Source organism: Falco biarmicus, chromosome 7 (genome assembly GCF_023638135.1).
Source record: "Falco biarmicus isolate bFalBia1 chromosome 7, bFalBia1.pri, whole genome shotgun sequence".
Lineage (NCBI taxonomy): Eukaryota > Metazoa > Chordata > Aves > Falconiformes > Falconidae > Falco > Falco biarmicus.
The window spans coordinates 73205165-73232260 of NC_079294.1; the positions used below are offsets into that span (position 1 = coordinate 73205165).

The window sequence follows — 27096 nt, forward strand, 5'->3', positions numbered from 1 at the left end:
GAACTAACACTGTAAGAGCTGTTTGGGAGCAGTTTCTGAATGGTCTGATGTGTGTGGGTGAAGGAGCTAGGATGGACCCAAAAATCATCCTAACAATGATGATCTAGGGCTGTTGCAGGAGTCAAAAGGTGTGAGGTATTTTTTTCAAATTGAAGGCTGTCTTTGAATCAGTGGCTGAAGTGCCAGGATAGGCTAAAGAAAGGAGATCTAGTGTGTTATCTGTAGGAAAAGCTAGACAGACAACTGGGGTTTATACTGGTTTCCTCTGGACCTTTGATATGTGTCAAACTTGGTATTTTTGGCAGTGTATGGTCTTTTAGCAGTCTTTTCAAGTTTTAGTCATCAAGGTCCAGTCAGGCTGTAGGGCTGGTGTCTGTGCCTTAAGCAACCCAGACTATTCTGCTAGAGACTGAGTTTTCACAAAGGTCTAAATCCTTTGTGGCAGGGAGGAAAGGTCTGGCTGTGTTATCCTGGGCAGTGCTCCTTTAATGTAGGAAGGGTCAGTGCCTGCAAGGTGTCCTACTCTTATTGCACCTAACTTCCGAACTGTGCTCTGTACTCCTGCTTTGGTACTAAGCATCTCCTCTCAGTAGACCTCGTTGACCCCTCTCCTAGGTACGTACGCTGTTTGTCAGTGGCCTTCCTGTGGATATCAAGCCCAGAGAGCTCTACCTACTCTTCCGACCGTTCAAGGTAAGAAGGTCTTCAGACATGGTCTTTGGTGGGAAAGATGCAGTCGTGTGGCAAACCTTGCAGCAAAGATCTCTGTCAGAGCAGAAACAAGGATGAAGTAGGAAGGTAGGCCTCCTGTGAAAGCTTGGGGAACCTGGTATGAAACCAGCATGGTAGGTAGCCCCTGGCTTGTACTCAGCTGGGTAACCTTCCCTGGCGCCTGTTGTTAAAATCATGCTGCCTCCGAGTTCAGTGAAGGCTGCTTGGTAAGCCCTGCTGCCCAACTGGGCCAGCCCTTCCCTGTGGATGGATGTGTCCTGATCCCCTAACTGTCCGTCCTTCACTGGATTGCCACATAGGCTGTCCTTGGGGAAAGTGGGATTCTCTTGTGTGCACTGTCCTAGCACAGGGTGCTCTCTGTTCTCTAGGCACTAGCCAGGCAGGGTCCTCATCTTAGTAGCTTGGTGAAGAGCTAGAAAAGGGGATTTCTTCCCAAAGGGCCAGAATGGACTAGCTAAGGTAGCCACTCTGCCCTTAGTGTAATCTGTCTCCTCCTTTGTTGGGAAAGAAAAGTGTTAGCATACCTACTCCTGCTGCAGACCCTGCCTTCTGAAGGGTTTGGTGCTACAGGAGCTCCTAGAGCTGTCATGTTGTGTCTCTCTTGTAGCTTGGCTCCTTCAGGAACCTGACACTGACTTGCCTTTCTTCCCTTCTGCAGGGTTATGAAGGGTCACTGATCAAGCTAACTTCAAAGCAGGTATCTCCTTCTTCCAGCTTGGGTATTTTCAGCTTTTGCTAGAAAACCAGGCATGCTGGGAGGGGAGGAGGGACAGATACTGTTTTGCTATGTAAAGTATTGTCTGTGTTCAGTGCCATGTATACAGCTGGGTTCTGCTCACCTCCACTGTCCTGGCCAGCCCCAAGCTCTCAGCATGTGCTGAATGGCTCTGTATCTTCTATTGCTGCCCAGGACCACATGGGCTCAGTGAGACCCGATGCTTCAATCTTAAACACTGTGCTGCCAGAAACTGTCCCCAGGCCATCCTAATCAAGGCAGTAGTTCCCTTAGTGGGCAAGAGGTACCCTTGCTGGGGACTACCAGGATGAGCAGTGTCCCCCACATGTAGGAATACCAAAGTGTCTTGCTGTGGTGGGAGCAGACAGAGCAGGAATCTTGGCCTGATGACCCAAGACCCTTCAAGCTCTGTTTGAGGCCCTCTGCTTCTGCTTTCCGTAAGCTGTCTGGGGCAGAGGGGGTGGCAGGGTAGTCTGAGGAGCTGGAAGAGGCTTCCAAACTGAAATCAGCATTATTTCTTCTAGCCAGTTGGCTTTGTGACCTTTGACAGCCGGGCTGGTGCTGAAGCAGCAAAGAACGCCTTGAATGTGAGTACCTGATGTGCTGGGAGGGCTGGGGGCCATGTGCCCTGCTGTAGCTAGACCTGGAGCAGTGGGCTAGAGTGGTGCTTGGCTTGTCCATCGCACAGGAAGGATCAAGGTGTCTCAGCTGTGTCCTTGAGTATGGAAGCTAAATGCTTCTGCAGCATCTCACCAGGGAAGTAGGAAAGCTGTTTAAAGGCTGACGTCAGCCTAAGAAAATGGATGCAAACTGTCCCACACTTAGTGTAGGTATAATTTCTGACTGCTGGAAGACTGCTTGAGGGCCTCTGAGGGTATGGGAAAGAACAGCTACTTCTTTCCTCAAGTTGGCATGTACCTCCTTACTCAACAGCTGGCTGCTGGCAACAGGATCCAGGCTGTGGATCCTATCTCTTATCTGTTTAGTGCTCCCTCTCCTCCCTGGGAGGAGCTGAAGATGGAGACACACGCCTGCCTTGCTCAAATGAGTATGGATTACCTCTGTGTGGTGATGTGTGGCCAGAGCTGCTCTTTAAGGAGCTTTTCCTCCTGCTGTCTGCAGGTGGGCGCTTATCTTGGCTTGACTGCTTGACTTGAGCTTGGCTTGGAGTACCTGAAGCAGGCAGGTCGTCTTGTCTGTGGGGGACTGGTTCCCCAGAGAAGAGAGGCGTTGGGGGCATAGGTGGTTCCCAGGCATGCAGAGGCACAGGGGGTACCGGCTGACGCACTGCAATTCTTTACTAAGGCATGTGGAGCACTACTTGTGTTAGCGTGAGCTTTTTGAAGCTCTAGGTCAAGCTCACAGGGTATGTGGGTAGTGAAGCAGGCTCACCGCAAAGCTGGCCCATCATGTGGCCATAGGACTTGCTTGGTGCTAGTAGCCTTGTTAAAGCCTGGCTTATCAAATGCCCTGAAGAAAAGTGTATGGCAGTTCAGCAGAGCAGGTCCTTGTCCTGGACTCTGGCCTGTCAGGACCTCTGCAGCCAGGAGGTCTGTCCTTCAGAAGGGAAGGATGGTGCAGTCCTGTGCTGCTGTTTGTGAAGTAGGGCCAAAGCTGTGTGGTACAGGCTATTCAGCACATTCACAGCATTTCCAAACTGCCCCAGCTCAAGAAAAAGATGTGAGAATGGTCAGTGTGGCAGGCATACCCAAAACTATCTCCACCCCACATGGGCCTGCAGAAGTTAGTGGGATCAAGGCACCAAGACATGCTGATCTGATTCTGCTCTGCTGTAGACCTTGCCCTGGGCAGTGGGGCATGTGCTAGGGTCTCTGCCCAGGCTGGCAGTAGATATAGGAGCCCTCATATTGATGGGGTTATCCCAGCTCCAGCAGACAGATATTTCCTGACCAGTGCTGGTAGCCATCACTGCTATGCTGCTTGGTGAACTGCATGTAAGGAGCAGAACAGTGTCCCTCATGTTGGAAGCAGTGGTCCTAGGCCAGCTAAACATAAATACAAGCATGTGGGAGCTCGTGTTGCCATGAGGTGACAAAATTCTGGGCATGTGACTGCAGGGTGATGGCCTTGGTTCCCTGGTTGGGCTTTGCTCCATGAATAGACACATCCTGTGCTTGAACTGGAAACCTCACCTCTGAGAGATTCCTGTGCTTTCTTCTGTGACAGGGCATCCGCTTTGACCCAGAGAACCCCCAGACCTTGCGGTTAGAGTTTGCTAAAGCCAACACAAAGATGGCCAAGAGCAAGCTGATGGCCACACCAAACCCCACCAATATCCACCCTGCCTTGGGTGCACACTTCATTGCACGGGACCCCTGTGAGTATGCTGGGAGGGACTTTGAGGTCATGGCTGGCCCAACCTGAGAGATGTCCAACCCTGGGAATGCTGCTAGGGTGGGAAGGAAACCATACCCATGTATGCTTTGGCCTGAAATATGCCTGGTGCAGGAAGGCCAGCATGTTAGGGTTGCAGGAGAGTAACAGGCATCTGATAAGGTTTCTGGCCAACACTGGAAGTGTTGGGAGAGCGGAGTTGGTTTTGGTAGTTCAAGTGATACAATAAGTCCTTCAAACCATTGTTAGGTGGGAAGCCGAGAGTATGAGTCGTGGGGCGAGCAGCCCTGCTGAGGCTGGCTGGGCAGCTGTAACGTGGTGCTGAGAACTCTGCCTCATGGCCTGCTGTCCTGCAGCACCAGCCCTCTGTGGCACGTGTGAGTCAGCCTGCCCAAAGCCTGTGCAGGGTGCTGAGCGGTGGTGGAGCATGTTCCTGGCCTCTCCTGGCAAGGCTGGGAGGCCAGAAGATCTGCTGTCAGCAGAGATGCTGCAGGGTGCTAAACTTCATACCTCACTGAAATGGCAGTGCAAAGCTTTAGTTTGGGGTTGGGAAGCCAGAGCCTGGCCCTGAAGTGGGCCATTGGGGCCAGCTACTGAGATGCTGTCACCTTGTCTCCTCCCTTCTAGATGACCTGACTGGAGCGGCTCTTATTCCAGCATCCCCAGAAGCATGGGCTCCCTACCCACTGTACACTACGGAGCTAACCCCTGCCATCCCCCATGCTGCCTTCACATACCCGGCAGCTGCTGCTGCGGCTGCTGCTCTTCACGCTCAGGTGAGTCACTCCGCATGCCAGGAACTGGGCTCTCTTCTCTCTCCTGCCCCAGTGCTTGCTCCTGGGGTCTCTGCTCAGCTGGTTTGACCCTGGCCTCTGCACCTTGGCTCCTGGGCAAAGCCTCAGCCTGGCTGAAGTGTGTGCGTGGGGGCCCCCAGCCCTGAGCAAACTGCAGGGGAGAGGGCTACGTGGCTGAGAGCAGTCAGAGCTGGACAATGACTTCTGAGCCTGCAGGTCCAGCCTGCTTCTCTGCAAGAGCAGGCAGGTGGGAGAAAGTCAGGGCTCAGTTTCTGGCTGGCTTTGCTGGTCTCTCTGGCCAGAGAATCATGTTGTGGGACTGCTGGTAGGAAATGCTACCTGCCAGCAAGTAAAATAGCTACGAAATGTCCTCCTTGAAATCACAGTGAAGGCAACAGGCTTAGTTGGTACTGAAGCTGAGGGGCTCAGCTGGGACCCCCTTGGGCCAAGAGACTAAAATACTTTAGAAGCTGGAGGAGGATGTCCTGCAGGAGATGAGTGATCAGAGCCTTGCTGCAGTGACAGTCTCTGAGGGAACAGTGGTGTTAGCCACCTTGGAGAGGGTCACTCTGTGTATGAGCCTCTGGAAATGCTGGTGGTGGTGCAACCAGCTGCCTGGTGCCCCAGGCTATGCTTGCTGACAGGTGGAGGTGTAGGGATGTCTGTACTGGTCTGAGACTGGAATACTTTAATGTACTGAGACCAACACCCCTGCTGTGCATGAAGTCCCTGAAACCATGGAAATACAGAGGGAAAGCCAAAACAAAAGTAGTGTCCTAATTCCAAGTTAAGGTGCTTGGTTTGGAGCACTTGCCCAGGAGAATGTGGAGTGTCTCTGCCCTGCTTGGTGTTACAGCCAGCTGTGCTCTGCCTGCTTTGGTCTCTGCTCTTGTAGTAGTGCCATGAGGGATTAGGGCGGTGGGATTCTGGGCTTAGAGCTCAGAGCATTGGGGCTTAGCCCTGCCAAGCAGGGTGTTTAGCTTTGCTCTTCCCTGCTTAAATTGAGAGAAGAGCTGTGTCCCCTCACCTTGTTCTGCTGATGGTCAGCTCAGCTGGCCCTTTGGCATCCTCCTCTTGCTTCCTGCAAGCATCTTGACTGTAACTGCCCAGCTTCAGCCCAGGCTTGTTTCCCAGATGCAATATGGAGGCAGTGGAGGGGATGCAAGCTCCTGGCCTGCATAGGTTTGTCTGTCCTGCCCCTTGCACACCTGCAGGCCTCTGATGCTTTTGCCCTTCTACTGGTGAGCTAGTGTTGGGCTGAAGCTCCTGCAGGGTAGGCAAGAAGTATGTGGGGCCCAGGGCAGGACTAGGCACTGGCTTGTTCTTCCCAGGGTCTCCAGAGCCAGGCTGACCCTTTACTGGGAGGGTTGTGCTTGCTGGTGTTCTCTAAAAGTTATTGATGGTGCCCATAACTACAGGAGTGTGCTCTGTTCCTGGGCAGCCCAGGAGAGCAGATGTCTTCCTTTCCCTGCCCCTTGTGTGTAGGATGGTGGATAACTTCCCCTGTCAGGGAGGGCCAGGAGAAAACCCCTGTGGCCTGGCAGAGGTGGTTGAGGAAGGTGAAGCTGTTAGTGCAGTTCCTTCAGGGATGATCATCGGTGACTGTATGGAGACCTGGGCATAAGGGTGTGTGGTGAGGGAGAAAAACTCCCCTCTCCTAAAGTGGAGGGTATCAAGGAAGCCTTCAGCCAGATTTCTTCTCTCTGCAGTCTTGGCTCCTGCCCTCCAGTTAGCTGGCTACTAGCTTTCAAAGAGGTCTTCTGGCCTGAAGAATGACCCTGAGGTGCCAGGGAGCTCCCAGTATAGGTAGGACTCTCGACCCAAGGAGGTCCGTAAGTGGTGACGTGCCCCTAAACTTTAGGGAGCCAGCGTAGCATCTCCAGGCTGCGGCCACGGCTGGACCCAGCTCTGTGCTGAGGAGCAGCTGGGCTGGCCAAGCAGTTACAGCCACTCTTTGCTGCATTGTGCTTGAGCTGGTATGACCTCGCAGGGAGGCATTCTGGCACAGTATATGTTACCAATAAAGTGTTATGGGGTTAAACATTACTCAGGCTAGCAGCTCTGAGCTGCTGGGTTCTGGGCAGGAGCTCTCTCCCTCGTGGAGCCAAGGCAGGGTGGAGTCAGTGAGATGACTTTTGCTCACAAACTGGGCCAAAAGCTGCAACCTTAGTCCTGGTGTGTTGACCCCTCTGCCCTCACTGGTAGGGGCCGGTTTGCCTTGCTGGTGGGGTGGTGGATATGTGGGTTGTTCTCCAGGACAGCTGTGGTTCTTCCTCCCAAGATTGGTGTTGGCTGGAGGACATTCATGGGGGTGGCTAGAGCTGTAGCAGCTCTGTAGCAATCGGGCATGAAGTTGGAGGCCGTAGCTAAACTGAGAGCTTGTCGCAAAAGATTGAAACCTGAAGTGCTCATCCTCTTGCAGCTCGGTGTTCAAGTCTGGTAGCAAGCGGGAGAGGAGGTGGCTGTCCTCTGCAATGCACCTGTGTGGCCTCCTGAAGAGCTGCCCAGAGGGCTGGCAGGAGATGGCACGAGGCTGGCCTGGCCTTGGCTCATGCGCTGGGAGCTGTCAGTAAGCTGCTCGCAGATGAGACTGATGGCTGCAGCTCCTGGCACTGCTGAGCCACCATGATGCTCCTGCAGGCACCAGGCTGCTGCAGGTGTGACTGTGGCCTGACCCTGCACTGCTGAGAGCCTCTGCCTGTGGGGACTCCACTGACTGAAAGATTGTCCCATCTGCCTTCCCTCCCTCCCACCCTCTCTCAAATCCCTCCTTTGATGTCCCTAGTGAACTCCAGCCATGATGCCAGCGCAGGCTAGCCCTGAAGCTCAGAGCTGTCCCTGGAGATGGGACACCCTAGTGATGCCTTATTGCAGCTAGTGGAGTGGCTGTACTACAGCTCCATTCCTAGAAGTGTTAAGCATGATGGCAGCCACGTCTGGGAAGACTGGTAAGGTAACCATCTCTCCTCCAAGGTGCACCATGGGATTTGCAAGCTTCTGCGTATCTCCTTGGCAACCCAGTGCATGGGCCTCACGCTACCCACCCACCAGAGCCTGGGGAATGAGATACCAGGCCTTCTTTCTAACCCACATCTCCAACTTGGCAGCACATGACATGGCGCACACAGCATGGCACCATCTTACATCAACTTCTCCCAGCTGAGCCAGGCTCAGCCATGTCCCGCCAGTGGGAGGGGAGCAGCCCGGTTGAGCTGGGGCAGAGACAACCCTGCCACTCGGTGTGAAAGAAACCTGGTTTCTCCCCAACCATGACCCTCTGAGGGCAACCAGAAATACACCTTGACCTCACTCTTGGCACATGGTGGGGGCGGTGAGTGACATGATAGTGATAGCACACAACTAAATTCTAGTGGGCACGTTAGACAACAGCACTTGTCGGTCACTTTGTTCCAGAATTGCATACCGGGACAGACCCTGCCCTTAATTGTGGGTCTAATCTCACCTCTTTCCTCTCCAGTTACTGGAAATGGAACAAGTTCCTACCTGGAGCTTGGCTTCTCTTTTGCAACCTGAAATCGCAGGCAGGATGCAGGTCTTGAGCCATAATGAGGGGAATCGGCAGCCTGGGAGAGATGGGAGCGGCGTAGGAAACTGGGAGCTTTGGAAGAGGGAAGGTGGCCTGGCCTGGGACTGGTTGGCAGGATGGAGGCTGTGGTTAGCTCTAACTGAAGGAACAGAGTCCTGGCTCACTTCTTGCAGTGGTTCTGGGTAGACTTTTTTTTTTTTATATATGCCCCCCTGCTGCATGGTAGTGATGTTGGGGAAAGAAGTCATCAAAGCTGGGGGCCCAGGTCTGCCTCTGACCTTGGAAGAATGAGATGCAAAGATGTGCAGAGTTGATCCCCTGGGAAGATGGGGAGAGCTTGACACAAGCATGGAGACAATGATACAGCTGGTCTTGTTCTGCTTGGACCTTGTGACCAGTTTCATCTATTGTTTGTGTAATGGAGTTGGGATGCATTGTGTCTCTGATGTGAAAGCAATTCTTTTGGGGTGTCTCTAAGTCAGGCTCTGAGTGGGCAGTAGGACACACCAGGGGCTATCAATGCTCTTGGGGCTCTTCGGCAAAGAGGTGCCAGCTGTGGCAGCACCCCCAGGGGCTGGGCTCTGCTATGGGCAGGGGTGGACCTGGGAAGCAGGGGCTGGATGCAGGACTGGTTCATGAGAACAGGGTGAGGCTGGTGGTGGTTACATTATGGTGCTTCTAGGAGACTAGGCTGGTGCATTGGGTACCCAGAGCCCAGGAGCCTGTCTGTGGTAGATGCTTCCAAGACAGGGAGCAGGTCATGGAGTGAAGTTTCACAGGTGCTAATCCTTTTAGGGGGTGGACTACGCAAGGTGCCCTCAGAGGTCTGTGTTGCTTTTGCTGGCAGCAGCCCTGTCTGGAGACTTTGAGGAGATGATGGAGATGGGTCTCTGAAGTGGGGATCTGCCCAGGTGAGTGGAAGGAGCGGTCCAGGATCATGGCTATGCAGTGGTGGTGGTGCAAGAGCTCAGCAAGAGCTGAGGCTTCCCAGCACTGAGCTGAGGCAGAGCCCATTGATGGAAGGAAAGGTCAGCGTTCAAAAAAAAATAATAAAAATTCCCTCTTGTTTGCTGCCTGGGCTGGCTCAGAGCAAGCTGGATCTCCTAAGCAGTGGCTGCTGTTGTGGGTGGACATGAGGCAGATCCCAATGGCTGCAATCTAGGGTGCTGGCCTTGGAGAACTTGGAGCATGGGGGATATCTGCTGGCGTGGGCTTAGGTGTTGTGCTTCTCCCAGAGTATTGCCTTCTGCTGTTTGCTGGGGGTGTGACCACCTGGGTGCCACCAGCCTGGCTGAGCCCTGGAGCACCAAGCAAAGGCTACTGTGATGGATCTACTGGACAATGGGCATCCTGCCTTTGTGTACCACTAACCTCTGGACTCTGTGGTCCCATCTGCAAAATCTCCTGGACTTCGTGTTGTGGCAGCTGAACTCTGAAAGACCCTCCCTGGGATGGGAGGCTGGAGACAGTGGCAGATTTTCTGTGCCTAATAACCTGTTGCCTGTTTGTTGGGGTTGTCATGTAGGACTTTCCAGAAATATTTTTTTCTGGGCAATCTCCATGCTTCCCAGAGGTGTGAAGTGCTCTTAAAGACCCTCATGGTTATGTGGTCTTACTAAACTTCAGTGCTGGCCTAGCTGGCCAAGCAGCCCTGACAAGCTCTCCCCAAGCTAGCTGTTTCCTCCTGGCCAGAGAAGAGCAGGCAGGAGATGCTCTTAGTTCCTCCAGGTACCTGCTGGGCAGCCATTCTTGCTGAATCACACCTGGTGAGTCAACTGGACTGAGATGCCATCAGAAGTGACTTCCTGACCTGCGGCCAGCAGTGGCTTTCCCTGGCTAGTTTAACCCAAAGGGAAGCAGCACAGCTCTCTTCCACTCTGGGAAAGGGAGAGATGCTTGTTTCCTGTGGCCTGTGTGGTGGCTCTGTCTTCATGAGCTGTAGTGTAGGCTGCTTTCAAGGCCCAGAGTTACAAGACGTTGGATCAGTGCCTGTTAAAACACTCCTTCTAAGCAACAGGATGGACTGGTGCCTGTTGTCTTCTGCATGCTCCTCAATGTGGTGTGAGATGTGCTGATTCTCCAGCTCCCCCTCACCATAGCTGCCTGGGGAGATGTCTGTGCTTGATTTGACTGCAGTAAGGTTTTCTTGGTGGTGAGATGGGCTGCTGGGGTCTTAGGCAGCATGCAAGCATTTGGATGCTTGTCTCCTCAATCCAACCCCCTGAAGGACGCTGGAGGCAGATGACTTGAGTGAAGTGCCTGCTGCTGAGGCTGGAAGTGTGTGTCCAGAGAGCTGTAATGGATGACATTAGTGCCTTGTAGGTGTACCTTTGCAGGCTGTCCCTGCCTGCCCTGGGTCACATTCCCATCAGCTGTGTTTCTAGCTGGAGCAGAGCAGCTCTTGCCAGCCACCAATGTAGTCTGCCCAAGGCTTGCACCCAGTGACCCGCAGCCTGGGGAACATGGTGACTGGAGTGCTCCTGGCTTGCTGGGGTGAGGCTGTCCCAGCAGCACAGCTGAAGATGCTGCTCTGTGTGTCAGCTGCTGATAATTAGATGCAGGTCTTGGACATACTGGTGGGGGTCCTACCAGCTCCCAGGAGCACCACGGAGTGCTCTGTCCCTGCCTGCACAGCGAGCCTTTCTGGTACCTGGGGAGGTGGCTGGGTCTGTTCCAGCTGCAGGGATAGCTCTGAGCTCCATGAGATGCTGGGGCTGGTGGCAGAGCAAAGATAGGCAGACCTAGAACTAACTAAGAAGGAAAGGCAGGCCATCCAAGCTAAAGGTGGCTTGAGGATGGGTCTGCATGCTTAGTCCTCCCTTCCGACCCCCGCTTTTTCCTGCTGAAGGCATAGTTTTGGGCAAGACAGGGAATTTAAATTCTGAGGGTAACTGGGAGAGACAATGGAGGACTTGACAAGGACAGTGAAGTGCTGATGAGGTGTTTATTTGCCCCATTTGTCACTTTTTGGTGACTTTTGGGAGTGCTGGCCTTGTGCTGAAGCAAGGGAGAGGCTCTTTGCTTCTGGATGTTTCACCTGGCCTCTGGAAGGTAGCGGGTAGAGGCACAAATTTCTCTTCTCCAGCTGTTTCTGGGACAGATGTTGAATGTAGCAGCACAAGGCTGGCTGCAGTTGGCTGGTGCTGTCTCATCCCTATGGGCAGGCGAGCAGGAGATGTTTGTAGTGGTGTGGCCAGACTCTTTTCCAACTGTGAGCTAATGCAGCTCCAGAAGCCACTGTGTCACTTCCAGTAAAATCCTCCCTTCCTCTGCCTTCCTTGCCTGGTGTTGAATGTCTCCATTCACTCTTCCTCAGCTTCCCCCTTGACAGACATAGTATTTTGAAATAACTTATTTTCTGAAAGCCCTCAGAGAAATTTGCTCCATACAGAGAAGTGCTCTGGCTTGGCCTGCTGGGTTGTAATCCTCTTGAGACAACCCTGTGCAGTCTTTTGTGGTGCTGGCTGCCCCTTCCAGATGGCTCTGGGAGCCCCCTGTTTGCAGAGCCTCTCTACCCCCTGGGAAAAGCAAGGTGCCCGAGGCCCTTTGAGGGATGCAAAGGGAAAACTGCCTGGGCAGGTGCCACAGTCCTGGAGAGCATGTCCTCTTGGCTGGCTGCTGCCTCTGATCTGTTTATTCCATTGTTTTTGGATGGTTTCAGAAACATCCCTCCTAGCGAGGGGGTGTTCCTGCTCTGGGCTGAAAGACCTGGCAGGTCATTCACTCGCTGTGCCAGCATGTCAGAGCCTTGGCTTGTAGCCAGGCTCATTGCGTTAGCGTGAGCTCCTACCAGCCTCCAGGGTGAGCCCCTCTGGCTGCAGGGCTGTGCTGCTGGCTGGGTAGTGTGTGTGAGCATTGGAGATCTGCAGGAGGAAGGCGAGGAGAGGTGGTGGTCCACCAGAGGTGGAGGTTTATTGGTGCCAGAGCAGAAAAGCAGTACTTCTGTTGAAACTGGAGGCTCTGGCTAGGCTTGGGGTGGGGCGTGAGTGTGGGGCAGAAGCTGGCTTAGGCCCCCCAGGAGGGGTTGGGCCTGGGGAGTGGGGTGGGGGTGGCTGTCTTGTATGTGCAGCTGCTGTGCCTGCTTATGTACAGCTGCTGAGCCCGTGGGATGGAGGCAGCTCTGGGGGTTAAGTGCTTGCAGCCTTGTGAATGCAGGGGGAGTTTCCTGTTGCTGCTGGGCAGGAGGAAACTACTTCCAGCTGTTGAGGGGAGGACTGCTGGAGCTGGAGACACTGGCCAGGGAAGAGGACTGCTGGCTGCTGAGATGTTGGCTCTGCTGAGCAAGCACCTCCTGGTGACAGGGCTGGGGGGGAGCACGTAACCCCTGTCCTTGCACTGGCAGCTGCTGTGGTGGCCCCATAAGGTGTCAGTGATGCTGCTGCCCACACCAGGCTGCAAGAGAGGCTTCCTGGCCTGTGTCAGGGCCGGGAGACAACCATGCCCCAGAGCAGTGTGGTGGCCCCAGGCTGGTGAGCGTGGGTGCAGCTGTGCTGGGTCCCTCTCACAGGCTAATGGAGAAGTGAAGGAAGGCATGGTGTGCGTGGCATCAAGACAGTGCTTTGGTCATGGCTCTAGATGGGACTCCTCACTGGGAGGATGGTCTTGGTAATGTCTATGCCCTTGATTTGCCTCCACCCAAGGCTGGACTGACTGGGATGTACCTGGCTGCTGTATCATGAGGCCATCTGGGAGCTGACTTGGTGGCACCTGCTTGCCTCAGAGGTGTCTGACAAGGAGTCTGACAGCCCAGTGTGCCTGGCTACAAACAGCCACCTCAACTGTGGTCCTACTGCCTGAACAGAAGCTTGGGATCCAGCAGACCTAACCTGATGGGGTGATGAGAGGCTTCTGCTAGGACAGAGCCTCTACGAACTTGCAGGGCTCCTCCATGTAGGAGCCATCATAAGAAGAGGGACTCGATGCTCATGTTTGGGGCTGTTCAGTTACTAGCATCGCAGCCTGTGTGCTGGTGGAGGCTGGACGGGCACAGCAGGCAGCTGTGCTTTCTGGGAAGCATGTGCTTATTGTTCCCTCCAGCTCCTGTAAGGAGGCTGTAGTGTCAGGGCCCTGGCAGTCTGCTGCATGTCTCTGCGTGAAGGAGTGAATCAAAGCCTCTGGCTTTGTACCTCTGTTGGTTGTCAGGCTTCTGCTTCTTAGAGGGGTAAAGGGAGTAGGGTTTGAGGGGACCTGCTGTGGATGTGCCTAGCCTGGAGAGTAGTCCAAGAGCTGTCACCAAGTCTCTAGGTCTCCTGGTCTCCAGTTCTGTCTCAAGACCTGTGTGCAGCTTCTGGAGGTCTAATGCAGTTGGGGACACAGGTTTGCATCTCCACTCCTGGATAACTTTGCAGCAAGGCTTGCGTTGCCCATGTCATGTAGTGTGCTGTCTGCTAGGTAGCTGGAAAATAGCCAGCTCCTGTTTCCCTTTCATTGCCAGCTGTCACCCCAACCAGGAGTGCCTTTCTTGATGTCCCTTGCATGCTTACAGCCTGCAGGGGAGACCGACCCTGGCAAGACCCAGCTGGCAGAGTTGCCCTTGCTGGGCACAGCCAGGCAGGGGTTAGATGAGCTGTAAAGCCTCTGCCAACCTGGATGATTTGGCTGTGGCCACAACTCTTCCTTTGCCCAGATGACCTGGGACCTTGCTTCAAGAAAGTCTGCCTGTCCTCAACCCAAGGGTCCCTCTTACTGGAAGAGTGCCGTGCGCTGGGGTTGGAGCTGGTCTGGGAATACTGGTTGGTTGGTTGGTTTTTTTTTTTTTTTCCCCTCTGGCCCTAGTGGTGCATGTGCTTGGGAGGGGAGCATCTAGCCAGATGTGTTCAGGCAAGGGGACAACCTGGCCAGGATGGTCTGCCAAGGGGAAAAGTTCACACTGGGCTCTAGGGGGTTTCTGCCACTCCTAGCAAAGTCCATCATTCTGCTGGTACCCAGAGCCCTGAGTGTACCTACTGTTCTCGATACCTGTCCGTACTGAGGCTGTGCTCTCCTCCCACCAGCTGGGGAGCGAGGAGAGTGAGGATGGCTGTTTGGCTGCTGTGTTTCAGCTCCCCTTGCAAACAGCACCAGGACTGAGCTCTGCTAGCTGCTCCTGCTGCTGGATCTGTGCTCAGTCAAGTGGCACAGGCTCATCTCCCCCTGCTCTCAGGCATGAAGCTGCTAACTCGATGTACCAGTCTTGCAGACCAAGCAGGAGCATCTGGATGCCTGATGCTATTCTGCTGGATGTTGCCAGCTTGCTGCATCTATTGAAAGGCTGGAAAGTGTCTGTTCCCATGCCTGCTCATCAGGTGCCCATCTAGCAATCCTTCCTTGGCAAGAGGCAGGCCTGAGCAGTAGATGTGGCAGCAAAGACCTGCCAGGGAAGCCTCTCAAGTCTTGCTGGTTTGCAGCTCTACCAAGTTCTTCCTGTGATGTGGTCTGCCTGGAGCCTGTTCTGATGGCTAAGTTGTGGTTTAGAAAACTTCATGGGTCTCTTCTGTGGTGTGTGAGCCAGTTCTTACCCCATGAGTGTCATGTAGAGGTTGTCTGGCTTAAGTGTGTGGTCTTGAGATGCCACCTTCTGCTGGCTGAGGGCAGAGTGGCCGCCACCTTGGGGTGAGCCTCCTCTGCCCTGCCTGAGTGGGGGGAGAGATGTAAACTTGAGGTGTTTAGGGGAGCGGGAGTGTGCTGAAGGGGGAGCAGCCCCTCTTTGCACACACTTCTGTAGTGGTAACCTTCACAGACAGCTTGGTGGTGAGGAGCTTTTCTAGCTTGAATGGTGGTGGTCTGTGTGTTGTAGTGAGCTGGGACCAGGTATGGGGTGTGAAATTGGGGCTGTCTTGTGGTCATGCCAATAGGCAGAAAGTATGGAGATGTTGAGGCAAGCCCTGAGGTGGGGTGCTAGCTTCCATCTTAGACAGGTGGGATCTTGCTGTGCTTGTGAAGGGAGGACCTGGCTGGTGTCTGGTGAGCCTGAGCCTGTCCTTGCATGAGCCACCAGAGCTGGCCAGCGTGAGACTGGCACGCTGGGTAGTGCTGGCACAGTACAGCCCTAGGTTGGGATGCTACTTGAGTAGGATTTAGGGCTCACCTTGGAGCCTCCTTCCCTGTGCTGGAGACCACCTTTACTCAGTGGACCTTGTACATGGCCTGAAGAACGTGAAGGTTTGGGCTGTGGTTGAGATAATCCTGGATCATGGACCTGTGGCCTGGCTTTCTTTTCCAGATGCGCTGGTATCCTCCCTCTGAAGCTACCCAGCAAGGATGGAAGTCTCGTCAGTTTTGTTAGTTCATTAGTAAGTAATTAATCACTTCTTGGAGCCGGGTCCTTGTCTGTCTTGTCCTTGGACTTTTGAGGGGAGGAGGGATGGGAGCTTGGGCTCAGCCCCCGGCATCCACCCTAGGCATGCTGCTGGGTTACACTGGTGGGTGATGAGGTGGGAGCAGGGAGACCCACTGAACCCAGAAAGGGCTGTGGGTGCCGCTCACCGCTGCTCCTCTCCTGCAGTGTTTCTCCTCGGCTTGTTTTCTTCCTCCCTGCCTCTCCGGAGGGATGTGCCAGGGACGATTGCTCAGACTCCTCTCGGTTTGTTTTATGGCCAGCGGACAAGGCGCCTGGCCCCAGCGTGCTCCTCCTGCCCCGGGGCTGCCAGCATCCCCCCCCTCCCTGGACTGTGAAGCCGCCGTGGCCCCCACCACGGCCGTGCACTGCCTCCCTTCATCCTGACATTCTCCAACATCCTTCCTGACTGAGCTTTGTGTCCAGCCAGGCTGAGACCCAGCCGGGGGGGCTCAGCCCCGGGCTTCCCCAGGCTCGCCCTGCCCCAGCGCCTTGGCTGAAGGAAATGAAAGGCAATGGGTTTTGCATGTTTTCTGGCATGAATTAAAACACTTAACTTGTGTATGTGTGAGTGTAAGTTTGTTTGTTCTAGCATTTGTGTAACTGTTAGCAACAGGTCCTTGGCCCAATGGATTGATCCATCGAGGTTTTCATCTTGCTTCAGTGAAGACTTGGCTTTGAGAAATACTAACTGTCCTTGTCTCACCCCTTCTCCCACCTCTGCCCTTCCCTTCCCAGTATGACCAGAAAAATTTGAAAAATGTTTTCCCCCCCCCTTCCCTCCCTGCCCCCCAAGTACAATGCACTGGGTTTCTGTTCTCATCCATTCTTCTCTGGTTTTAGTGTCAGGGGTTTTTGTTTGTTTTTTTTTTTTTCTTCAAACTTCTATATATAGAAAGGCTGTAAAATATCTAACTTTTCCCCCGCGCCCCCCCCCTCCCCCCACATCTTTCTGATTGGAGAGCATCCAGTCCTGCCAAATAATCGGCCATCCTTATGGGAATACCGAACAAAAAAAAAAGTACGAGTATTTTTGTACCATGTGTAATAAGGAAATATTTATGCATCATAAAGAATTTCTTGTGTGTTTGTGTGCAATTAATTATTATTATTATTAAAGAGAAATTGTAATCCTGTAAGATAAGTTAATGTTTAGTTAAAAGCTTGAAAGAGAAGGGTTGTCTTCTGTAACAATGATTCAGTCAGGCATAGTATACAAGAAATTGTGCAATTTTTGTTTTAGCATCTTCTTGCTTGGTATTGGAGTGCTTTAAGTATTATACGACCATGGCTGTCTTGCTTGTATTAAAAGATTTGAGAATAAGTTGCTATATAATTGCTGATCCTATGAGAATGTGAAACTGGATAATATATGAAATGCAACAAAAAAAAAAAAAATATACCCAGAGGCTGCTGTGACTTCTTCTGTGCTCTGTTGTGTTTTCTTCTGGGGTTGGGTTGGGGTGCTTCAGGCTTGGTCTTTCCCCTGCTCCCCCAGCCCTGCCTGGAAGGATGCAGGCTGGTCTAGGATGCTGCAGAGGACCATGAATATGTTGGGGCATCTTCCCTCCTTCCCCATAGGAGAAGGGCAAGTCCTCACCTGCATGGGCATGTGTTGAAGGAGCTGTTGAGGCTGAGCTTTTGTGTATGCCCTCTCAGAGGCCTCCAGCAGCTTTTTTTGGGTGTTTTTGTTTCCCCCCACCATTTCTGTGCTTGCAGAGGCTGAGGGCCTCCGTGCCAGCGCTGTCCCTCTTCCCCCTGTGGTGCAGTGAGCAGAGATGGCCATAGAAGGCAAACATCCTCTGCAGCACTGTGCTCCTGGTGCAGGGTGCCCCAGCTGTGGCTGCTGATGTCTGCTGCTGGTCTTATCCATACCTGCTGGAGCAGCTGTGGGAGCTGCAGCCCCCGGCAGAGGTGGCTGCCCCGGCAGGATGAAAGCAGGGCCAGGTGTTGCTGCAGATGCACTGGAGGCAGCTTGCTTAAATTCTAGCAGGGTGGCCTGGGGGTCCCCTCACTGTGCCAAAGGGGTCTCCTGTGGCTCAGTGGCCACAAACCTCTGTGGTGAGGTGCTCCTAAAGCCTTCCCATGCAGCTTCCCACTCCAGGGATCAGTGTTTTCCTCTTCCCCCCAGGGCTTCAAGGGCAGTGCTGAGCAAAGGTGAGGAGCAGGGAAAAAAAAAATAAGAAAAAGCAAAAGGCAGGTCTAAAAATAGCCCTGCTGGCCACTATGCCTGGGAACAGGCTTGGCTGAGTGCTGCTGCTTCAGGAAGTGACTTGCTGTGGGGCCACAGGCTGCCCAAGCCAGAGCAGCACTGCCAGCCCCTTCCCCATGGGATCTTCCTGCCTGTGGTCCAGGCAAACCTCACTCCTGCCCAAATCCCAGCTCCTGCAGGATCCATCCACATCTCGCAGCTCTGCTCACCTAAGCAGAAACACTCTGGAGAGCAGCAGGGCCTGGTGATGGAAGTGTGCAAGGTTTTAAATTATAGAGGAGATTTTTTTTTTTTAAAAAAAAAGCCTTTAGCACATGCATTAACGTGGTCAGGCAATGAATAATTTATGCCTGGCTCTATTAAGCTTTTACACTGGGACCCATGCAACACGGCTCGCCTTGGAGCTAAAGTAGGTCACGTCTGCTCAGAGGGTCCCCGGGCGTCCCCCTCCCTGGCTGGTGCAAGCATGGCGCAGGCATGTGCACACACACGTGTGTGCTTGCTGCCTCGGTGTGTCTGTGGCTGCCTGTGCGTGCGTGCAATGCCCCTGCCCCTCCCAGGCTGCTCAAGCGTGTGTCCTGCTCAAAGGGAAACTCTCTGGGCAGTGATCTGGGGACAGCAAATGTCCCCAGTCTGTGGGTGGGATGAAGCTCCGGGGTGGAGAGAAGCTCTGGATGGGGCACAGCCTCATGGCATCATCAGGAAAAAGGGTGCAGGTTGCTGGCATCCAGGTCCTTTGGTCCTTGGCACTGCCAGGACCTGTCAAGCAGTGGTCATACAAGAAAGCAGCCAAAAAGAGATGAGATGACGTTGGGGCTGGCAGAAGAAGGAATAGGGAAAAAGGCTGGGTTTTGATACACTTACATTTCACATTTTACTGGAAATGCCCCCTCTCTTTTCCTTGTTTTGAAGGTGGGACAAAAAAAAAAAAAAAAAAAAAAAAATCCATCTGGGAATTTTCAGACCATTTTCTTCCAAAAGTGCTGTTCTCTGCCATGGCATGTGGTCGAGGCACTGCAGCAAGGAGCACTTTGGAAGCAGAAAATCCAGCTGTTCTGATGCAAAAAGATCTCTCGGCATGGCCGTGCTGGACAAGCTGCCACGGAGGTGGCCTGGGCCCCTGTTTGGACCGACGAGACATGTTCGCAGCTGGCCAGGGTGTCTTCAGGGGGGGGCAGATGCAGAACTCAGTCCCTGCTTGAAACCAGAGACATAGAAAAGGAGGCAGGTCACTTAACATCTGCTTTCATCTAGGGACTGGCTGGTCACAAGAGACCCCAGAGTTCCCATCTCCGAGGTCAGGAGCGCCTTGCAGTGCTGATGCCCACCTTGTGGTCCTTCATATTTTGCTGATGACTAAGGGTACCCAGATGCAGCGCAGCCGTGCGGGTTGCATGATCTGGTGCCTTCAGTCCATTCCTACAGGACGTGATGAAAACCAATTCAAATGGCTTCTGCAAAGGATCAAAATGGCTCCTGCAAACCTCGGCAACTTCCATCTGCTGGTCTGCACCGGCAGCGCAGGGAGAAGAGCCTCTGTCACCATCTCCTTTCCCCAAGGCATCCCCCCTCGCTCAGGCTGAAGCCTTTTATGGTTGAAGACCATTGATATCCTCCCAGTTGTTTGTCCCTTGGGCAGACACCAATGGCCACAACTGTGAGGAGACTCAGATAGCCCCAGATCCGTGCTGCCTCAGGCTTTAGCAGCTACCGCTCCCAGCTGACTTCTAGCTCACTTAATGTTGCTGGGATTTCCCTGGAAAATGTGGGTGGTCCAGCCTTATGAGGATAAGGAGCAGGTCTGCTGTGGTCAGGGACCATCACATGTACTAGCTCTGTGGACCCCCAGCCCCTGGCCAAATAAAATTAAGGGCCAAGCTGCTTGATGATGGATGAACTTGGCAGCACACCTCCAGAAGAAGCAGGTTTGGTTGGTGAGTGTATAAGGAGGCTTACCCAGGCCAGGAGCATCACCAGGGAGGCAGAAAGAGCTAGGAAACGATGGAGACCAAGCAGGGGGGAGAAAGCATGCTGTCTGCTTCTTATCTTGCATTTCCTTCTTGCACATGTTCCCTCTCATGAGTTTTGCTTACTTACAGGGCTCAGATACCACCACACTGTCTTACAGCCCCAAAAATACCTTTGCTCTCCCCCTGCCAACCAACCACCCTTAAATTATTCCCCAACCCAGCAAGAAGTCTGTAGAGACTTGGGAATGACACCCCAATACCCCAAATGGTGAGCATGGAAAGACACATGTGATGCATAATGGACTGCACGGGGGTCATATAGGTTTGTGGGGACAAAGTACACCCTGCACAGTAACTACTGGTGAAAGGTGAGTGGTATCAGAGCCCACCCCCAAAGCGACAGATCACAGCCCAGAGGGGCTTTGGGGGTCACAGTGCTGCTGTGATGGAATCCCGCACAAAAGCCTGTAATATTATAATGGTAAGTGGGTGGCCAGAGGGTTAGTAGTTGGAGTTACCTCTGTCCTGATTCAAAATTCAAAAATAGATGGGATCAGGTCAAATCCTCAAAGAATAAAACTTCTCTGAACCAATAAGGCTTTGTTATTTCTGATGATATGATGGAAAGGTCCTCCTGGTCTGTGTTGAGTCACAGCGTTAATAAGATGCACAGTACAGTGGGAAAGCCAGGAGGTGGCATCCCAGACCTGATCACACAAACCAGAACACTTTCCCAAGCAGGAACTTAACAGACGTTTGCAGCTCGGGACAGTGGAGAAAACATACATAGATTTGGTCCTGCACCTTCCTCTCCGCCTTGGGATGGGGACAGTGGAAGTACTTCAGACAAAAAAATCTTTGTATTAATAGAGGAAAATCTTTTTACTTTTCTGGTCAACTATAGCATTGTGACAAAAAATACACCGAATCTCAGTAGGCTTGCGGTCTATAGCCCAGCCTGGCTGTGGTGGGACCATCACCAGCATCGACTGACTCCGGCCATTGACTCGCGGCTTGGTCCGGCTGAGCCTGGGAAACCCTGGGGATTACCCTCTTCTGGGTGCCTCTCCCAGTGCATAGCTTCTGGTGTTACTTATCTAACTAAAAAAGAACAAAATATAACACTTTTGTGATGACATAGCAATGACACATTCAGCTCTTTACCAGGCACGAGGCAGTGGGAGCCACCCGACCTTGCAAGTGGGCTACCTGGTCCAGCTCTTTTGGCAAGTGAGGCTGAGGACTGAGATGGGTGGAAGCATCACCACCACCTGTTGAGGAATGATGGCAGAGGGTTGATGAGCATTGATAACATGCAGCTGTAGCCTTGCCTCGAAGGCAGTGCACGGACAGTAGAATCTGACCGACGGTAAAAGCCTTGTTGCAGCCTGACAGCTTGCTTGTGCTGCTCCACCCCACGATGACGCTGGGTCAGACAGCAGATGGCACTAGGAGATTAGCTCAGGAAGATCTGAGCAGATCGGGATGCCTGGAGGGAGCAGAGGCCACCGCTGGACTCAGATCTCAGCCTGGCACAGGCTGTACGGCTGCTGGACAGGAGAGAACGGCTGCAGCATCCCAGCCTCCTGGGACAGGGAAACACCAGCCCCTGATAAAAACCTAGAATTGTCTTCAAATACATCCAGAACATCCTTCTCCCTTGGTCTGGGGCACACAAAACAGCAGAAATCCCAGCTTTTCCTCTGTGTGCAGATGGACTGGAGTGTGCAGATGGACAGTGTGTTTGAACTGCTACAGGAGTCCACAGCTCTCCCCTTCCCTCCATTTCCCATGGTCTCTAGGCACAACAGACTGAGCATGGTTAACCTGGTGGGCTTCATTGTGATTGAAACATTCCTTTCATCTGCCTCTGGGTCACAGGAGTGAGTGAGAACTCCTGAACCTCTCGTGGGGACCAACTCTTCACTCTGCTCGCCCAGGACAGGTGTTTTAACAGGCAAAGGGAGGACAACAGTTTGTGCCAACGTGTCAATGCCAAATGGCTGCTGCAGCAATTACTGACTTTGAGGGCATGCTGGTACCATGACCAACGTACTTTCATCTGTCCTTTGTCCTTTCACTGTTCTTGGTGTCCCGCTGAGGACTGGGTTGGTTGCTCAAGGGTCTGTGGGTGACAGCGTGGTCCCCCTCATGCTCTCTTGGTGAGGTTGGTACCTGCTGTCCTCTGCAGGTGCTTTCCCTTCTCTGCTGGCGAAGACAGGAAAGCCAGCCCTCTGTCCACCACCAACTGAACTGATGCAGGGTGGGCTGGAGTTTCTCAGGAGATCTGCCAGCCCTGCCAGAAGGTGGACAGGGTCTGATCCGAGAGGCTGTCATGGGACCTGCCAGCCTTAGGGACAGGTGCTGGGGCATCATGAGCAAGGCTCCAGGCCATGCTACTGCCTGGTGTGTTTTTCCGCTTGGAAGCTGTGGATACTGAAAACAAGTGCTGGAAGTCCTCCTGCAACTGGCTTTTCTGCATGTTTCCCTGAGGCAGCAGGGGAAAAGCTATGCATGTAGGCCTGGACTGTGGTACCTAGTGCTGATTCTCCACAGGTGATATGGAGTTGCCCTGTATGGAGAAAGCACATCTTAGGGTCATTGATGACTTTCAGGTTACTGTGAGTTCTCAGCAGCCGCAGCAGTGGCTGTGACATGCATATGGCTTTCCAGGAGAGAAAGATGAAGGGAAGGAGTGAGCTTAGACGGCTGGGAGAGGCTGTCAGCTCTGCTCTGTCCACAGCACCCCTGGTTTCAACCTGAGCTGAATCATGCCCTGCTTGCCTCAGCGAGTGTCATCACTGCCCAGCTGCAGGAAGACCAAGTAGCTGCCACCTTCTCCCTTCCACGGACTGGTTCATCTCTGCCAGTGCTCCCAGGAGGCCTCTGCACTGCTGAGTGGCCACATGTGGCATTTTACAAGATGCCTGCTGGCGCAGGGGGATGCCAGCCAATTCATCCCAGCATCTTACCCTGGGGTCAGGCTCTGCTAGTGCAGACAACATGACCCGCAGGTGCCATCACTGGCCAAAGTCAACAGCAGTCAGCAGTGTTTCCATGTGCTTGGCTTGATAGGGCCCCTGATGGGCTGACAGACGGCCTGATAAGGCATCCCCACATTGCAGGAAATTTTGCGCCTTCACCCGCCTCCCTGCCAGTCACCTGCAGCCAGTGTTTTTGTTTTCCAAACCCAGACCTGACTGTAATGAGGAAATACAGCCTCTGTGCTGGAGGACCACCTCCTGAAAAAGCAGGAGTGAACCGTAGTGGAAATGTCTCCCTGGAGTAGGTCTTCCTTTCCAAGATGCTGTGGCACAGGGGTGTGAGCATGTGTCCTTTCTGCTGTCCAGCAGATGCCCATGGGTTTGGGAAGCAGGTGTCACCTTCACCTGGAGAAACACACTCAGAGTCCCTGACCGGCTGTTGGGAGCCCATCACCCCCATAGAAGATCCCCACCACTTTGTCCATGAGGCCAGGCCACTCAAAAAAACACCCTTTTGGTTTTTATCCTCACTTTTGGATGAATGAAGACCAGTCATGATGAGGGCTTCAGGGACAAAGCAGCTGAGACCTTTGGGAATGGGAATCGCTGCTTGGCTGATTTGCCGGCTGCCATGCTTTCAGAAATGTATCCCAGGCTCCGAAAGGGTCTGGATACCATGGTTACAATATTTAGCAGTGCCCCTGCAGCTGTAATGGTTTATTTTTCTCCAACTAACCTAACTGGTCTTACTGACAAATTTATGTCTTGAAAAGAAAGCAAGTTGTTCCTCTAGAAACCAGTGCATTTATTAACCTCACCACCATCACAGCAGCTTGGTCTTTACAGGGACGTTAATTAAGAAGAGCACCTTCAGTCCCAGGGGCTCGTTTCTGCAAGAAAACCACTCCCAAACAAATCACTGACCATAAGTCATGACTAGCCTGTTCCTAAACTAGTCCTTGCATTTGAGTCCTGAGCTCATCAAAATGCTGATAAGGGCTAAACAGAGTAAAATATGATTAAAGTTTAATTGAACGCCTCCATTTTTGGGTTACCCTTCCAGTGTAGGCACTTAGACATGGGCCGGGAATCAGTAAGGAAATACTGCTTTTCCATGGAAGTTGCCACCTTTAGGTACATTGCCTTTTTTGCAGCAGTTTGGAGGAACTGGAGAAAAATATTTTTGGTTAGTGGATCAGCCTGGCTGTGCCAGCATCTTTCTGAAATGCAATAACTGGATTTCAAGAGATGCATCTTAAAATGACCCTTGATTGGCTTGAAATCAGCAGTTTGACATGGACCTCTTTTCTTAATATTAACCAACAAAAGGCTTACCTGGAAATTCCAGGGACCACTGGGTCTGTTGCCTTGGTTTCTTTTCTCAAAAAAATGTTAGTTCTGAAAAATTTGCCCTTCTTACAGATTGAAAGGTTACAAAGGCATCTCTTGGGAAGATGCACTGAGTTCATGTGATGGATTTGGCTTTGTTTAACAGATATGGGAAAGCTTATTTCCAATATATGTAAACAATTTTGGTGGTCGAATCTTAAAAACTTCTAGCATTTAACTAAGGCTAAAAATCCTTTCTTAAAATTTAACATTTTTAAATTGTTATTTTTTATTTCTGATGGAGAGGTCTGGTGTCTGGGGAATGACGAACCACGGCACCTTGGGAAAGGAGTGGGGGTGGGGGATTCCAGTTGGATACAAGGGAAAAAATTCACATTTGCATTCTTAACAAAGATTATTTATTGTTACAAACACATACACAAATCCAAAGCCAGTAAGCAAACTTTGGGTATCTGAAGAAAATATGTTGTGGCTAGAGAAAGGCGACCTCCCAGAGGTGTGTGCTTGTGTATTGTATCAGAGTAAAGCTGCAACACACAGAAGGTTCCTGAACTAGAAAGTGGAGGCAAACATTGGTGACACTCACAGAAGATGGTGTTGAGTGAGCCCTGGAAAAACCAAGATAGGTTTTATCACATTTTTCTGAGCCAGGACAGTCAGAGCTATGGACCTGCTGTTACTAGGAAAAGTCTTTGTCATGAATGTTGGGCCTGAATCATTTGCAGCTCCAAGGACAGAGAGGTACCGGCCAAAGTCAAAGACAAGATGAGAAACGGGAGAGTTGGGCTGAGCTGTAAAAACACCCCTGAGCCACCACATCTAATGCTTTTTGCAGTGGACTGAGGAAAATAATATTATAACCACTACCATTTAAATTCATGTATCTTCCTCCCAGTATAACCTCCTTGCATGGACAAGGCAGGATGTGAGGCAGTGTTTTGGGACAGTCGCAGGAGAAAACCCAAGTGATAGAGCACTGCCAAGAACTGGTAAGCAACATCATCTCCAGAGCCTGTGATGAAGGAGAGATAGTAGGTAAGAAATCTGCCTTCCTGATATCATGGAGCAGGGATGCATGCCCCTCCTTGGATGAGATGGTCCACAAAACCATCCCAGAGAGAAGAGAGGAACTGACCGGGGAAAACCAGCTTCACGTCAGGCCAGCAAGCCATGTGTGGTGTGATTCTCACTTGGTAACAGGTCTGAAGGGCAGACACTCCTCAGAAATGCAATTGGTATCAAGAAAACACTTGACAGTCCTTTGTTTCTACTTACAGAGATGTAACTTTGAGGTGTCCTGACTTGCCCACACAAATCTCACTGCTGCTTAAAGCAGAGCCTTAGAGTACACACGGGCAAAACTAACCAGCTCTGTGAAGGTGATGGGGCCAGAGAAATGCACACACCCATGTCCAGCACCTGAAATTGCTGTTAGACATTTCTCGGTACCTCTCCCTCCCTTGGGTTTTGGACAGACTTCCATATCCCTTCTCTCCGTCACCTGCATCACACTCTTTAATTCTTTTTCTAGACTCTCCTGCTACTGTGGATATTTCTGGTCACTATTAAAATGTGTGTTAACTCTTTGTGGGGGAAAACGGTCATCTGTTTTAAATAATTTTGAAAATGTTCTTCTAGCAAAGAGCAAATAGAAGCTTTATACCAGCACTGATGCTTGTGTGACTGAGACCGTTAGGAGTGAAGCTTGGACTAACAGATGACAACATGTTGTGCAGGAGAATATGTATTTTGGTAGGAAATGCTACAGAGACAATTTGGTTCTAAATAAGGTCATTGAAAATAATCTTATAAGAAGATGGATATAGAAAAGTAAAACGAAATACACAGAATGTATTTTTCTCATTTTAGGACAAAAACTCCTCTCTGTGTCATTATGTGTTTAAATCCAATTTTTCTTCATAACTGCACAAAGATCTCCAGCAGAGAGCAGAAGCTGAGCTGGTGAGTCAGGCACATTGCACAGGCCTAGGACATGCTTGACTTACACAGAAGTGGCCACTCTAGATATTTTCCACTGTGAAAAAAATACAAACCTAAAGGACTGGATTTCATTTGCCACAGATGAGTACTCTGAAACTGCTGCAGGCAATTCAGTTCGTCCCTGTGACTCATGCTGTTCCTGGCCTTGCTCTCATTGCTCCTTGCTTGCCCCAGCAGACCAGAACCAACCCTCCTGTGTGAGGCTCATGCACTGCAGTGAAGGCTCTGCCCTGGAGATGCTCACCCCAGCACCAATGGTAGCAACGTGCCTGGGCAGGTTCTAGAAGAGCTGCAGGGGCTAGAGGAGGTGGGCGCTGGCAGAGGCTGAGTGCCTGGGTGGTGGTGGTGAGCTGCGCAGGTTTGCTAGGTGGTGTTGTTGCCCAGCTGCCATCTGGCTCGTTTGCTGTCTCGAAGCAGCCTTTCCACTTCAGCCCAAGGAAAACAGCAGGCCCAGCTCATAGCAGCAACAAAAAATACCTCTGCTTCCTTCCTGGAGGGGAGGACCCTCCTCCACCCATGGGACCACACCTGGCCTTTCCCTTTGAGTCATTCTTGCCTGCAGCGAGACTGGGTTCCTCTCCTCTTCCTCAGCTGAAGTCTTTTGGAGTATTCCAGCAGTGAAGGAGGGCCCCGGGCTGATTCACAGCTCAGAGAAACCATTTTCTTCCAACCCAGCAACTCCTCTGCATCCTGAGGTTCTTCCTGGCCTCACTCCTCCAAAACGATGCAGTTCCCCTTCCCTGCCACCTGTTTCCCAGCTAAGAAACACAATCCTGGTTATGTCCATGTCGACTTGGACTGCAGCTAAGAGCTATCGTGGGTGCCAGCCTTGCTCCAGGCTGTGCCCCGGCCATGAAGTCTCTGTGTGTGCACTAATCCTGCAGGACTTCTGGCTGAAGAAGTTGGTAAGCAAACTGTTAACTACAGAATTGACACAAGGCTCAGGCAGGAAACACCTGCGTATAAAACCCCTCTGCTAAAGTCCCAGCCAGAAAACAAAGGATCGTCCTATTGAATGGCAGGTCCCGTGGTAACAAAGGCCTAAGAAATCATCTTTATTGCCCTTTTGGATCCTTCTCCTGCCTCTCACTGGTGATGGG

General features: G+C 52.2%; 1 protein-coding gene across 3 annotated transcripts in view; it reads left to right on the forward strand.

Annotated features, from left to right (window-relative positions):
- RBPMS2 (RNA binding protein, mRNA processing factor 2) overlaps positions 1-16898 on the forward strand; it is a 29443-nt gene extending 12545 nt beyond the window's left edge. The window contains exons 2-8 of one of the 3 annotated variants that reach the window (XM_056347073.1): positions 616-693; positions 1391-1429; positions 1993-2055; positions 3656-3806; positions 4451-4599; positions 15366-15435; positions 15648-16898. In XM_056347073.1, the coding sequence (XP_056203048.1) occupies positions 616-693; positions 1391-1429; positions 1993-2055; positions 3656-3806; positions 4451-4599; positions 15366-15428 (543 nt within the window). In that variant the 3' untranslated portion in view covers positions 15429-15435; positions 15648-16898. Of the gene's footprint in view, positions 1-615; positions 694-1390; positions 1430-1992; positions 2056-3655; positions 3807-4450; positions 4600-7402; positions 11852-15365; positions 15436-15647 lie in introns of those variants that run through there. The other 2 variants (XM_056347074.1, XM_056347076.1) reach the window with 2 other exon arrangements.
- Positions 16899-27096: the final 10198 nt, after the last annotated feature.